The sequence below is a fragment of the Esox lucius genome, chromosome 11, assembly GCF_011004845.1.
Source record: "Esox lucius isolate fEsoLuc1 chromosome 11, fEsoLuc1.pri, whole genome shotgun sequence".
NCBI lineage: Eukaryota > Metazoa > Chordata > Actinopteri > Esociformes > Esocidae > Esox > Esox lucius.
Window position 1 is genome coordinate 52,657,941 of NC_047579.1, and position 14,037 is coordinate 52,671,977.

The 14,037-nt window shown below is 43.6% G+C and overlaps 2 protein-coding genes across 9 annotated transcripts in view; one reads left to right on the top strand and one right to left on the bottom strand.

Moving 5' to 3' along the window:
• Positions 1 to 871: 871 nt before the first annotated feature.
• Positions 872 to 4,563, bottom strand: dexi (Dexi homolog (mouse)). 2 transcript variants are annotated; one of them, XM_013136142.4, is made up of 3 exons: positions 3,032 to 4,563; positions 2,488 to 2,552; positions 872 to 1,498 (listed from the first exon to the last, which is right to left on the bottom strand). In XM_013136142.4, the coding sequence occupies exon 1, from the start codon at positions 3,588 to 3,590 to the stop codon at positions 3,321 to 3,323; it is 270 nt and encodes an 89-aa protein (XP_012991596.1). In that variant the 5' UTR covers positions 3,591 to 4,563; the 3' UTR covers positions 872 to 1,498; positions 2,488 to 2,552; positions 3,032 to 3,320. The 2 variants fall into 2 exon arrangements, with proteins under 2 accessions (XP_012991596.1, XP_010873309.1); XM_010875007.5 differs by lacking the exon at positions 872 to 1,498 and having other exon boundaries at positions 1,783 to 2,552.
• A 115-nt stretch (positions 4,564 to 4,678) lies between these two features.
• Positions 4,679 to 14,037, top strand: part of clec16a (C-type lectin domain containing 16A) — a 73,672-nt gene continuing 64,313 nt past the window's right edge. For 3 of the 7 annotated variants that reach the window (XM_029123851.2, XM_029123853.2, XM_029123854.2), the window contains exons 1-6: positions 4,680 to 4,872; positions 5,518 to 5,646; positions 8,066 to 8,199; positions 8,746 to 8,894; positions 11,219 to 11,324; positions 13,399 to 13,404. In XM_029123851.2, the coding sequence (XP_028979684.2) occupies positions 4,799 to 4,872; positions 5,518 to 5,646; positions 8,066 to 8,199; positions 8,746 to 8,894; positions 11,219 to 11,324; positions 13,399 to 13,404 (598 nt within the window). In that variant the 5' untranslated portion in view covers positions 4,680 to 4,798. Of the gene's footprint in view, positions 4,873 to 5,517; positions 5,647 to 8,065; positions 8,200 to 8,745; positions 8,895 to 11,218; positions 11,325 to 13,398; positions 13,405 to 14,037 lie in introns of all 7 variants that reach the window. The other 4 variants (XM_029123855.2, XM_029123856.2, XM_029123852.2 and 1 more) reach the window with 3 other exon arrangements.

A 14,037-nucleotide genomic window follows, 5' to 3' on the forward strand; every position in this document is an offset into this window, starting at 1 on the left:
AGGCCAGGAGGGTGGAGAGAGGTGAAGCTGTCTCCGAAGGCCAGGAGGTTGGAGAGAGGTGAAGCTGTCTCAAGGCCAGGAGGGTGGAGAGAGGTGAAGCTGTCTCAAGGCCAGGAGGGTGGAGAGAGGTGAAGCTGTCTCCAAAGGCCAGGAGGGTGGAGAGTGGTGAAGCTGTCTCAAGGCCAGGAGGGTGGAGAGAGGTGAAGCTGTCTCCGAAGGCCAGGAGGGTGGAGAGAGGTGAAGCTGTCTCCGAAGGCCAGGAGGGTGGAGAGAGGTGAAGCTGTCTCCAAAGGCCAGGAGGGTGGAGAGAGGTGAAGTTGTCTCCAGAAGCCAGGAGGGTGGAGAGAGGTGAAGCTGTCTCCAAAGGCCAGGAGGGTGGAGAGAGGTGAAGCTGTCTCCAAAGGCCAGGAGGGTGGAGAGAGGTGAAGCTGTCTCCAAAGGCCAGGAGGGAGGAGAGAGGTGAAGCTGTCTCCGAAGGCCAGGAGGGTGGAGAGAGGTGAAGCTGTCTCAAGGCCAGGAGGGTGGAGAGAGGTGAAGCTGTCTCCAAAGGCCAGGAGGGTGGAGAGTGGTGAAGCTGTCTCAAGGCCAGGAGGGTGGAGAGAGGTGAAGCTGTCTCCGAAGGCCAGGAGGGTGGAGAGAGGTGAAGCTGTCTCCGAAGGCCAGGAGGGTGGAGAGAGGTGAAGCTGTCTCCAAAGGCCAGGAGGGTGGAGAGAGGTGAAGTTGTCTCCAGAAGCCAGGAGGGTGGAGAGAGGTGAAGCTGTCTCCAAAGGCCAGGAGGGTGGAGAGAGGTGAAGCTGTCTCAAGGCCAGGAGGGTGGAGAGAGGTGAAGCTGTCTCCAAAGGCCAGGAGGGTGGAGAGAGGTGAAGCTGTCTCCAAAGGCCAGGAGGGAGGAGAGAGGTGAAGCTGTCTCCGAAGGCCAGGAGGGTGGAGAGAGGTGAAGCTGTCTCAAGGCCAGGAGGGTGGAGAGAGGTGAAGCTGTCTCAAGGCCAGGAGGGTGGAGCAAGGTGAAGCTTTCTGAGGGACTGTGAGGATCAGGGTCCTGTTAATCACTGCATACTAGCAAAATAATTTGCAACACAAAATGAAAACCAGTTCATTATTGGACGGGCTGAAGTCCGTTTCAGTCCCTTTTTTTTTGTTTAGTGTCTAAAGAACATGATGCAGGGTCTGTTTTAGAGTACCTCTACGTCACGTTTTGTACTTGTAGGGACTTTAAACATAACAGAAATCCAATTTCCAATTTCTAACCCTAATGTTAACCGTAACCTCAACAACCAAACAATTAAGTAGAGTCACATTAAACAGCATTCCCAGGTGTGTAGCGCGGTCAAAACCTGGAGGACGGTTGAACCTGGGATGGACTCCATTCCTCTTCTGCTGAACTGTGTGTTTATTTTAAAATTTGATAGATGGTGGATGGAGGCCCTGGTGGATGGAGGCCCTGGTGACCCTGGTGGATGGAGGCCCTGGTTCTGATCTCTGGTGACTTTCAGTAGGGCTATATTTACACAAGAAAATACAGTTTGGATGTTGTTTAAAAAAAATAAATAATATTTTGACCAAATAAATCAATTCTTAAATATATATGATGTGATTGGTCAAAATACCAATTAGTGTAAGTGCTCTAGCATGTAAATCTTCATTCTAGGCATCCAACATTTTAATGTAGACACTTCATTGGCTAATACCTCCTGATGACCTGTTCATCCCGTTTTTTACAGCCATTGTCAGAGACTCATTATAACAACCTCCTACTGGGTGGGGGGGGGGGGGGGGGGGGGGGGGGCGTAACATCCAACCCGTCATTACAACTAGAAAAATTGGGGTTGACCCAATGTGCGAAACTCTTTCTTTTTGCCCCACTGATATGTCAACAAACATGGCCAAGATTTCAAAGTGCATTTTTAAAGAGCAGAAAACAAATACTGATTAGAAGTGTTAAAGAACAGCCTAAATACTGAATTGAACTTTGGTTGTTATCCCCACAGAATAACAAAACCTGTCTCGCATTAGCTACAGCAATATATATTTCTCTAGGACTAGCCTGTCAGAAACTTTGTGTTGCCGTTCTTTCTTTCCTTTCGAGCTCAAATATGTGTCTCAATAGTCATTTCCCCGGTCAATCTGACGAGCAGTGAATGCAGCACTCCAACTGGGTCATCAGCCCATGAATGAACTACTAAACACGGAGATGACCTACTGGGTCAGAGCATGCGGAACAGACGTTATAATGGCAAAGTAACACAGGAGAGACTTCTTCCCTTCTTTATGGCTCTGCCCATCATGAACAGATGTAATAGTGGCACAGAACACAGATGAGAACTCTTTCCTTCTTCATGGCTCTGCCATGCTGAACAGATGTAATAATGGCACGGAATACAGAGTAGGCCTGTTAGTCTTCTTTGTGGCTCTGCTCTAAGCAGTTTCCCTGATTGCTGCTCTATAACCTGCTTGTTGATTGGCCAATAAGACTCTTCTGATAGACACCTGCAGCTCCACAGAGAACAGTCCTGTTAGTGTGACGGTTTCATCTTCTCTTGATCCTAGACAACCTGTAGGAGAGGTTTCCCATGTTAAAACCAGAGGTAATATTCTGCATTACGCTCATCCATGTGTCAAGTGTTTCTAATCAGTCTTGCAATTGGTCGGCATGTTATACCAGACAGGAAGTAGGAGGAAAATGTCTACATGCAAACATTGACATGCATCAAATAATTAAATGTAATAATTTATTGGGCTGTTTGGCAACGCAGTGGTCTGCCATCACAAAAGTCTGCAGACTACCGATGCTGTCTGCAGTGAGCATTGGGGCACAAGTGCATAACCTTTACTAGCCAATGGGATACTACTGTCTTGCCATTAATTTATTAATGAAAACATTAAATTGTTGGGTTGTGGAGGTTGTATTCTGGGTTGGGATGGGAGGGCAACAATGAAACAGCAGCTGCCCCCAGGGCTCCTGCTGCTAAATGAATAGAAGGGGAACACTGACATGTCATCTTGCTACTCAAAAACCATTGTTTTTCCTTACTTTTTCATAACACTGCCAGTGTTGCTCCAAGCCAACATAAATCTCCTCGACATTCCAGGCTCAGTTTCTCCCACCATCATCGTCAGTTTTCTTTATTCTTAGATTTTGTATGTAGATTTTTTTATTTCTGTATTTTCAGCATATCAGGACTCATTTGTTAACTAGGTTGTGGTCTCACTGTAACTCCTAGATTAAATTAAAAGGTCATCAACTATCAACATAGTCCATTTCCCTTGACGAGACGGCGTTAAAGCGGCACCTCTCCAATGCCACCCAACACCGGCCAAGCTCACTCCAAATATCCCTCGAACATATCCAGTTCTGTATCTGTGTCATACGGGCCGGAGGCCGGGTCAGACAACACCCCGAGATCCACTAACGCCTGGTCCATGTCCTCGGGTAGAAACACAATTCCTACATTCAGGACGATGTATTCCATCAGAAACGCATAGTACAAAATCAAAACGTTCACAAAGAAGAGGCCCAGATAAAACATATAGGGAAGTTCGTTGAGAAGCGATTCCACCGAATCTAGTCGTGCGTAAGTTGAGTATGTCATAGAAAATTAAACTGACAAAATTAGCTAGTTATAGTATTCCTCTAGCTATGTGGTTACACAAGAATAGGCAATGTCACCGCTCAGATTTTAGCGAAGGTATATTTTGGGAGTCCATTTCGGCCACGACCGCAGTGATCGAGTCACTGGCAGCTTCGGAAATAACTTACTTGCCCTCAAGTGCCAGCTTTGCAAAAAACCACACAGCTAACGATTTATCGTTGTAACTAACATCGTCTAGCTACAACACTACTGTAGACATAAGATTGGTAGAAGTAAAGAAAATTACGACAAAAAGGTCCAGCTTCTGTGCCATTTAAGGATTCTTGAGATTGAGAAAAATTCGGCGGTACAGTAATTTTCCTAAATCAATGCCAGCAACATTCCAGGTACCAAGCTATCGTTAATAGTTAGCCAGTTAGGCTAAAAACAGTTAGCTAACAGCGTGGCCAGATGTGAATAAGTTACGTAATAACAACACGGCACGCTACATTATTGTTCATACTCTACAGGAATATGTGATGTAGATGACCATGTCTTTGCCTGTTCCCAAAAATACAGCAATGAATTCGTCAATCATTGTTTTCGTTAGATGTTCATATTAAAATATTCGCTACTGAAACTGCATCAAAACAGTCTGGTCGCTAATGTACAGTTACACAGCCATTTGATTGGTTTCCCACTAGCAAACCTTCCTCTGAATGGTCAACCGAGACACATATCACATTGATCCCGCTTTTTCATCAGTGGAGGCGGGAGCATTTTGCATTTTACACCGATGTCTCCTCGCATTTGTATTTGACAGGCTATACGTTTTACCGATGCAAGAAGTAACCCAATCAACGTATCCGAAATGAAAAGTCGCATTAGGTCTGCTGTGTCGTTTTTTCCGTTCGCCCAAAACACCTTTTGGGACTAGTAGTTTTTTTCAAGCGGACATTCCATGACATTGCATTGTTGAATATCAACAAAGAACCGCAAACCCCAAACATCCCTGTCACCGACCTGTTCCGTAACGCCTTGTTCCTACACTGTCTACTTCCGAATGCCTCTTTTCCGCTTGGTTAGCTACTACTAGCCAGATATATTTAGCTGGCAAGATATTTTACTAGCCAGGTTTTGGGCGTCTATGGGATAGCATGTGGACGTAATGGAATGATATAACCAGTAAAAATCAACCTGACAATAAGCCTTTAACGTGCATTCATACCATGTTCGGTCGGTCAAGAAGCTGGGTAGGAGGCCAGGGGAAAACGAAAAATATTCATTCCCTGGACCATCTGAAGTAAGTACTTCACTAGCACGATTGCCCAATAGCAGACTAGCTATGTTTACCAACCATGTTACTTCAATTAGTTTGACAACCCCCAGATCGCTTATTACATCCTAGCGTACTTTACCCAAACGATGAGAGAGTACAGTAAACGCTATATCTGGGTAATAGTTAAGCTAGTCTAGTTAGCTACTTAGCTGGTGATTATGCAGGAGCTGGCTAGTAGCTACGTGTGTTATCTGATGGCACTTATCTGACAATACAGTTAACCAAATATGCTATACGCTAGCTAGCTTGTTTTGTGTAGGAATGTCACTGTCTAGACATAACTCGTTACATTACGGTGAGTGTCATTTCTTGTAATCCATTACTAACCTATGTTCACATCTTATTAGTGCATACAATCACACATGCTATGTTTGCGAATAATCTGAACAAGTTATGTTGGTAGGCTAAGGTCAGTTATGTTCTTGAGCGGGTGCGCCAACTCATTTACAGTGCAGTTTACCTGTAACACATCGTTCCTGACTAGCAGCAACTTCAAAAAAGTTACGTAACATTTCCGGTTCTCTGACCTTTTATCTTTCTGTCCTTCTATGTCACCCTACCCTTCGACACCCCTTCTTCTCCCTCTCTCTGTCTGTATCTCTCTTCTAGGTATATGTACCATGTTTTGACTAAGAACACAACAGTTACTGACAGCAACCGGAACCTGCTGGTTGAGACCATCCGTTCCATTACTGAGATTCTCATCTGGGGCGACCAGAATGACAGCTCTGTGTTTGAGTAATGCTTTTACTTTGACTTATAACCCCTGACACAGTAGTAACTTCCCTAAACTACCAACACCTTGACCTCTAACCCTGTAGTAATTACAGATCTAAACCTTAGGCATAACAGCGATACAATACTGTATTGGTACACTGGGCAATGATTGATTGTAACTTTCTCCTAATGCTGCTACAATACTGTATGATTAGATCAGTGCCATTCAATGACCCACTCACCATCCTGTCCCTGATCCTCCACCACACATCTTAACACATGGAATTCCACTTCAAGTTGTTATACAGAGTATATTCAAAGGCCTACCTGTGATTTGATTTGGTGCCCCCCCCCCAACACAGACAAACACACACACAGACCAGGTTCACACCTCTATCTCTCACACACACCTGCCGATAAGTTAATTCAGCAATGCCATCTGAACCTCTGTTGTGATCTAATTACCACCCCACTTCCAAAAAAGCTGGGAGGCTGTGAAAAATGGAAAAAAAACAGAATGCAATGATGTGCAAATAATTTAATCTCTACATTTAATGGAAAATAGTACGACGACCACATATCAAATGTTGAACCAGAGAAATTGTATTGTTTTCAGAACAATAAATGCCCATTTTGAATTTGATGCCAGCAACATTCTTCAAAAAAGTTGGCACAGGGGCATGTTTACCACTGTGTTGCATCACCTCTTCTTTTAACAAAACTCTGTAAGCGTTTGGGAACTGAGGAGACCAAACTACTGTTGTTTTGAAAGTGAAATGTTTTCCTATTCTTGCTTGATATAGGATTGTTGCTGCTCAACATTTCGAGGTCTCTCTGTTGTATTTTTTTGCTTCATAATGCGCCAAATGTTTTCAATGGGTGACAGGTGTGGACTGCAGGCAGGCCAGTTTAGCAGTTTTAGCAATGGAGCCATAAAATTGTAATACGTGCAGAATGTGGTTTGGCTTTGTCTTGCTCAAATAAGCAAGACCTTACCCGAAAAAGATGTTGTCTGGATGGCAGCATATGTTGTTCCAAAACCTGTATATATTGTACAGCACTAATTGTGCCTTCACAGATGTGCAAGTCATCCATGCCATGTGCACTAATGCACCCCATCACTGATGCTGGCTTTTGAACTGTATGCTGATAACAAGCTGGATGGTCCTTTTCCTTTTTAGCCTGGAGGACGCGGCGTCCAGGATTCCCAAAAATAATTTCACATTTTAATTTCAGACTACAGGAGAGTTTTCCACTTCGCCTCAGTCCATCTTAAATGAGCTCGGGCTTAGAGAAGGCGGTGGTGTTTCTGGATGTTGTTTATTTCTGGTTTCTTCTTTTCCTGGTAGAGTTTTAACTTGCATTAGTGGATGCAGCGACAAACTGTGTTCACAGACAGTGGTTTTCAGAAGTGTTCCTGAGGCCATGCAGTGATGTCCACTACAGGATCATGTCTGTTATTAATGCAGTGATGTCCACTACAGGATCATGTCTGTTATTAATGCAGTGATGTCCACTACAGGATCATGTCTGTTATTAATGCAGGTATTTCCACTACAGGATCATGTCTGTTATTAATGCAGTGCTGTCTGAGGGCCCGAAGATCACAGCCATCCAATATTGGTTTTCTACTTTGTCCCTTGCATACAGAGATCTGGAATATGGAGTCTCTAAATATTTTAATGACATTATGTACCATAGATTTGCAATTTTATTTTGAGAAGCGTTTTTCTTATATTGTGGCACTATTTGTCTGTGCAGTCTTTCACAGAGTGGTGAACCTCTCCCCATCTTTTCTTCTGAAAGACTCATCCTCTCTGGGGTGCTCTTTTTATACCCAATCATGTTACTGACCTGTTGCCAATTAACCTAATTAGTTGTGTGGTATTCCACCAGGTTCTGTTTTTGTTTTACACAACTTCTCCTGTCATTTGTTGCACCTGGCCCAGCTTTTTTGAAACATGTTCCTGGCACGAAATTCAAGGTGTATATTTTCAGTTTTAACGTTTACTATGTTGTCTTTGTACTATTTTCTATTAATTAATTTGCACATCTTTGCATTCTGTTTTTATTTCCATTTTACACTGCGTCCCAACTTTCTGGGAACCAGGGTTGCACATGCAGTTCCATGGCATTAGGTTCTGACAACGTACACTGCTTTCTGTGTAGCTGTGTAGCATTTTTGGGAGTGAGATTAGAGGATGAGTGACAGAATATGAGCCGTTCATTGATGTTGGTGTGTTTTGGACTTGGACATTTGTTTGGGCAATAAAAAAATAAAAGGTTGTTGCTATTGACCGATATACCCACTACAATGTCAGTGAACAAATTGTATTCTGACATTCCACAAATGTAAGAACCATTATAAAATTATTGTTTCTATAGTTGCACACCATTAATGAATCCATCCTGGCCCAATTCTAATCTACTGTATTTTCAGTTTCTTCCTGGAGAAGAACATGTTTGCATTCTTCCTGAACATCCTCCGTCAGAAGTCTGGTCGTTATGTCTGCGTCCAGCTCCTACAGACACTCAACATACTGTTTGAGAACATCAGCCACGAGACGTCACTCTGTGAGTATATGTGCACACACACAAGGCATAAATACAAGGGAAATACCCTTCTCATTGAGAGATTAATGGAAGCATGCAAGAATTGCAAAAAATGACAGCATTTTCCTAAAATGCAATATGTGACTGACGAGAATAGATTGATGTTGGAGTTTCACAAGTCAGTTGAGTTCTTCGGTAGCTGAAAATGTAATTGCTACAACCATGTGAAAGTGACTAAAACAGCAGTGGCTACTCATAGGATGTTACATGGACTGCTACCAGTAATGGTAGTCCTTGTAAATAAGACCTGAAGGTTGACAAAACATACCTGGAAGCACCTGTCAGGACTCATCAAGGCTCCAGGAAGAATGATGTATGATGAGATGAGTCCAAATAGGCCTTTTGGATGAAATATTCTGGCCCATTTGTTAAAAAAACGTTGAAATCTTTACACAGCTTCTGAATGCTTTCTGAAATGTGACCCTCCAGCCTGGTCCAAGGTCTGTTGCTGACCATTGCATTTTGTTTGGCGTTGTGTCTGTATAAGTTACTCTGTCTGTTTCATAGATTACCTGCTGTCCAACAACCATGTCAACTCCATCATCGTTCACAAGTTTGACTTTTCAGATGAAGAGATCATGGCTTATTACATCTCCTTCCTCAAGACCCTGTCACTCAAACTCAACAATCACACTGTGCACTTCTTCTACAATGAGGTATGGGGGACAGGGGAGTACTGAGGATCAAGTTAGTTTGCAAATAAATAGGGTTTTGAGGCCTGTGTAGACACGGAGGGTTTGAGGGCTGTCCTCTATAGACACGGAGGGTTTGAGGGGTGTCTGGTACAAAGATACTGACTGACTAGTTCCCTCCAAGATAGCCTTCCCCTATAGCGTTACTGACCTCCAGGACTGTAAACCGAAACATGGTTTCCTGTGACGGTGGCAATTCTGAATTGTACTCATATGTGGCCACGTTTACACAGGCAGCCCAATGTGGATCTTTTATCCACCAATGGATCTTTTGACAAAACAGATCTGTTCTGAAGATGGTCTGATGTTACCAAATAGCCCTGCTCTCATCTGTGAAGAGAATGGGGCAACAATGGCGGACATGCCAATTCTGGTATTTTCTGGCGAATGCCAATCAAGTTGCACAGTGCTGGGCTGTGAACACAGGCCCTACTAGAGGACGTCAGGCCCTCATGCCACCCTCATGGAGTCTGTTTCTGGGAGTTTGGTCAAAAACATGTACACCAGGAGCCCGCTGGAGGTCATTTTGTAGGGCTCTGGCTGTGCTCCTCCTGTTCCTCCTTGCACAAAGGAGCAGATACCGGTGCTGCTGCTTGATTCACAAACACGTATGCTTCCTATCTGGACATATTGATTTCCCTGAAGTTTAATTGACCTATTCCTTATTCTACTGTACATTCTGATTCTGTGTTGACATTGGATGTTAATCCAGAGGTACAGTGTTTTTTTCACCACCGCTACAAAGTGCTTTGGCTTCGTGTATAGGGGAAAGTTATTGGTGTACTGACAGTGGTAGCACTCCTTAGTGTAGTCAATTAAACTCAACCATTAGTGTTGGACAGCTGAAGCTCTGAAGTCCCGTGAGATTGCCTTGGCTATGTGTTGATTTTTCTTGGGTGCGATGTTAATCTGGTGTGGGAGCTTCACTCTGCCAACACTTATTGCCGCTTGGTTTGTGGAGTTTAATCGGCTATCGTTAGCCCAGTTGTCATTCCTTCAGTCACAAACCTATCAGAATTGGATTAATAGTCCTGTGTTCCCTGTGATCTCTTTGGCTGACACCTGAAATTTAACCTCTGACCCAGGCTGGGATTGGCTCGAGGTCTCAGGGAATGAGGAGGAACAGTCTGGAGGGGCAGCACCCCTGTACGAAAGAGAGAAGGAGAGAGAGATCAGGTGGCTTTCTGAAGGGAAGTAGCCAAGGGCACCGTTAACATGCTACACTAACAAGCCTCTCTGCCTTTTGCATTGAGCGTTGTCAACATGCTAATATCAGTCACCTGATTCAGGTGGTGGTGTCAACATGCTAATATCAGTCACCTGATTCAGGTGGTGGTGTCAACATGCTAATGTCAGTCACCTGATTCAGGTGGTGGTATCAACATGCTAATGTCAGTCACCTGATTCAGGTGGTGGTGTCAACATGCTAATGTCAGTCACCTGATTCAGGTGGTGGTGTCAACATGCTAATGTCAGTCACCTGATTCAGGTGGTGGTGTCAACATGCTAATATCAGTCACCTGATTCAGGTGGTGATGTCAACATGCTAATATCAGTCACCTGATTCTGGTGGTGGTGTCAACATGCTAATGTCAGTCACCTGATTCGGGTGGTGGTATCAACATGCTAACGTCAGTCACCTGTTTTGGGTGGTGGTGTCAACATGCTAATCTCAGTCATCTAGTCTGTTAAGAAACATTTACACATTTCGAAAATGTAGTTTTCCACTAGGTTTCTGAAGCAGTTCTCTTCTTTCACGACTTGTGTGTGAATTTATTAACATTCTCAAACAGAAGTTAATAAATACCTACTTTGCATTGAAACAACAGCAATAATGGTTTACACACAAATTTGTGTGTTACCCAGACAGATATATTCCCGCAGGAACCTGTAGTTTAGTAAATCTAGTTCCATCAATATATAGAGGCAGGGCTAGGTGTTGGTTTATTTCTACATATTTTATCTATTCATTAAGATATGGTTAAGTATGTTATTTTATAACATGTTTTACGTAACAAAAAATACCTCAGCCAATCTTTTCTATAACTAGATAAGAGTAAATTAAACATTTGTCGATTTTATAATTGATCTATATATTTTAGAACTGTTTATTTCCTGCAAATTAGCAAAAATAATCCATTCAACGGGTGTCCGTCGAGCCAAAAGATTACCAGAAACTCCCCATACCAGAAATTGCGGTCTCTCTCTCAATCTCTCTCTCTGTCTGTGGTGTGGTCACGGTGCGGTGCTGAGCTCACTGGCGCCCCCTCTTTGTCTCCCACACACAGCACACTAATGATTTTGCCCTGTACACCGAGGCCATTAAGTTCTTCAACCACCCCGAGAGCATGGTCCGCATCGCTGTCAGGACCATCACACTCAATGTATACAAAGGTGAGTCTCTCTGCCTCGCACGCACGCACACAAACGCACGCGCACGCACGCGCAGCTCTACTAGAAGGTGAATCCTCTGGGATGACCTGCTGTTCTTCCTCTGTACTTTTTCTCTACCTGTCCAATCTGCTGATGGTGCTTGTATCACATTTCACAGTTGGTCAAACGCTGGATTGAAATGGAATGACCCTATAACAAAGTGGATTGAAATGGAATGACCATATTACAAAGTGCCCAAGCCAGGGTCACTTTGATTTCAATTCAGCACACATCTCATAATGTTCTGAAGTCTTTTATATAGCGTGACACTAGATTACCATTCCTGAAATAAATGTTATATATTATGCTTAATATATTAAGGGGATGTCAGACTTGGCACTTAGAGCCACAAAGTCCTGAATAAATTATTGTCCTGAATCTGCTGATGTGCTTGCGCTAGTAGTGGGCGTTTGAAGAGGCGTGCTCTGGCTGCACTAGTAGTGGGCGTTTGAAGAGGCGTGCTCTGGCTAACACAGTGCTTTTCCTTGTTCTTCAGATGGGCTTTAGTCTTTAAGTGGGTCATCACCCCCCCCCCCCCCCCCCCCCCCAACATCTCACAAAATTATTCTCTAGTCCTACTAGTCTAAAAATTACAGAAGATTCCATCCGTGTTTTCTGCATTGTGGGAATCATAGGGCCTTACTATTTTAACATGATGTACTGCTGATGCTAGTATCTCTTTACCTGAGCGTATTAGTGAATATAGTATACTAACCATTCTCCAAGTTAAATTGTCCTGTGTAAATCCGGGCTGTTCGTTGGGTGCTGAAAACGGTAGTTTGTTTGATAGAATCCTATGTGACCATCTGCCCCGGTGTAAATGGCTGAGTTTTATTGGCTAAGCTGGAGATGTAGCTTTGTGTCTCTTCTTCTGTTGTCTGTGTGCTAGCCTTTACAACCCTGGCGGTCTGTCTGCCAGCCTTTACAACCCCGGCGGTCTGTCTGCTAGCCTTTACAACCCCGGCGGTCTGTCTGCTAGCCTTTACAACCCCGGCGGTCTGTCTGCCAGCCTTTACAACCCCGGCGGTCTGTCTGCCAGCCTTTACAACCCCGGCGGTCTGTCTGCCAGCCTTTACAACCCCGGCGGTCTGTCTGCCAGCCTTTACAACCCCGGCGGTCTGTCTGCCAGCCTTTACAACCCCGGCGGTCTGTCTGCCAGCCTTTACAACCCCGGCGGTCTGTCTGCCAGCCTTTACAACCCCGGCGGTCTGTCTGCCAGCCTTTACAACCCCGGCGGTCTGTCTGCCAGCCTTTACAACCCCGGCGGTCTGTCTGCCAGCCTTTACAACCCCGGCGGTCTGTCTGCCAGCCTTTACAACCCCGGCGGTCTGTCTGCCAGCCTTTACAACCCCGGCGGTCTGTCTGCCAGCCTTTACAACCCTGGCGGTCAAGGTGTGAATCACCTGAATTATGTTGTTTAGAGTCCTTATTACCACAGCGACACCAAATTGAACCACATAACATCCTGTGCTCAGCTGTACCTTTTATATACATCCAAAGATAAAACATTATAAAGGTGACCATGTTAATTTGCTGACTAATACCTGTTATTCAAAACTTTTTACTCAATGACTTTTCTACAATGTCATTATTACAAGCTGTGTACTTAATTGCAATCATAGCTACTAATACACTTTTGAAAATGTCGCTAACAAGAAAACACCATGCTGATACACTTTTAAGCATTTCGCTTCCATGACAACCAACCTAGCTAAACTTTACCTAACATGAGGTGAATACCAAGCTGCTAATACGCATTCACACAAAACCCCTGTCATAAAAGCAGCAACTGTATACATTTCAAATAGAATCAGTGGGCTTTGTGTATCTTACTGTACTTTGTTGTATGTTTGCGGGGGCTATTAACCATTTCACTATCTTTGCATTGAACTGCTTTGTGTGTTCACATGTAGAGATTGCAGTGCTTCTCTGCCCCGCCCCTCCCTGTAAGCCCCTCCTCTCCACGTTAACACTGTTGTTTCTTCTCCTCCTCACTCCGCCCCTTCCTCTACGCATCCTGTCTGCCTCCCTCCAGTCTCATGTGAGTAGGTTCCTTTTACAGCTTTTATTAATGGACATTGTAAAAGGGTTGGGAATTTGAATAAGTTAATTCAGGATATACATTGAAATTCCAATACTAAAATGTATTTATGTATTATGTTTATGTATTTATAAATTTTTTGTTCGAGTCACTTCCTGATTTGAGTGACTTAGAATTGACTCCAACCCTGTAGTCATTAATGTTATTGAAGTTTGACAGTTTTCTAATTTATTTCACTTATTTCTCTTGCCACATTAACATAAATGAGAGTTGTTCAATATTTCTGAATCTGAATACTTGATGCTCATGCATACGTCTGAATCCCTGGAGTATGGTTTAACCCAGGGGTGGGCAATATTTTTCACTGGGGGGCCACACTGAAAATGCCAGAGAGCATCGTGGGCCAGATTACTTTTTTAACCAACATGCCTAAAAAACACACAACATAGCTAACTCTGTTAACTTGCATATTATATTTATGCATATTTATTTTCCATGCAACACCATTTTCATAATTGAACTTAATTTACTTCAACAATGTTTTTAAAATTATTTTCTGTTAACAACTGTTATTATGGCAGGCAAAGGCAATTTTTTAGGGTTATTACTCAACAGAAATGTTGCAACACATAT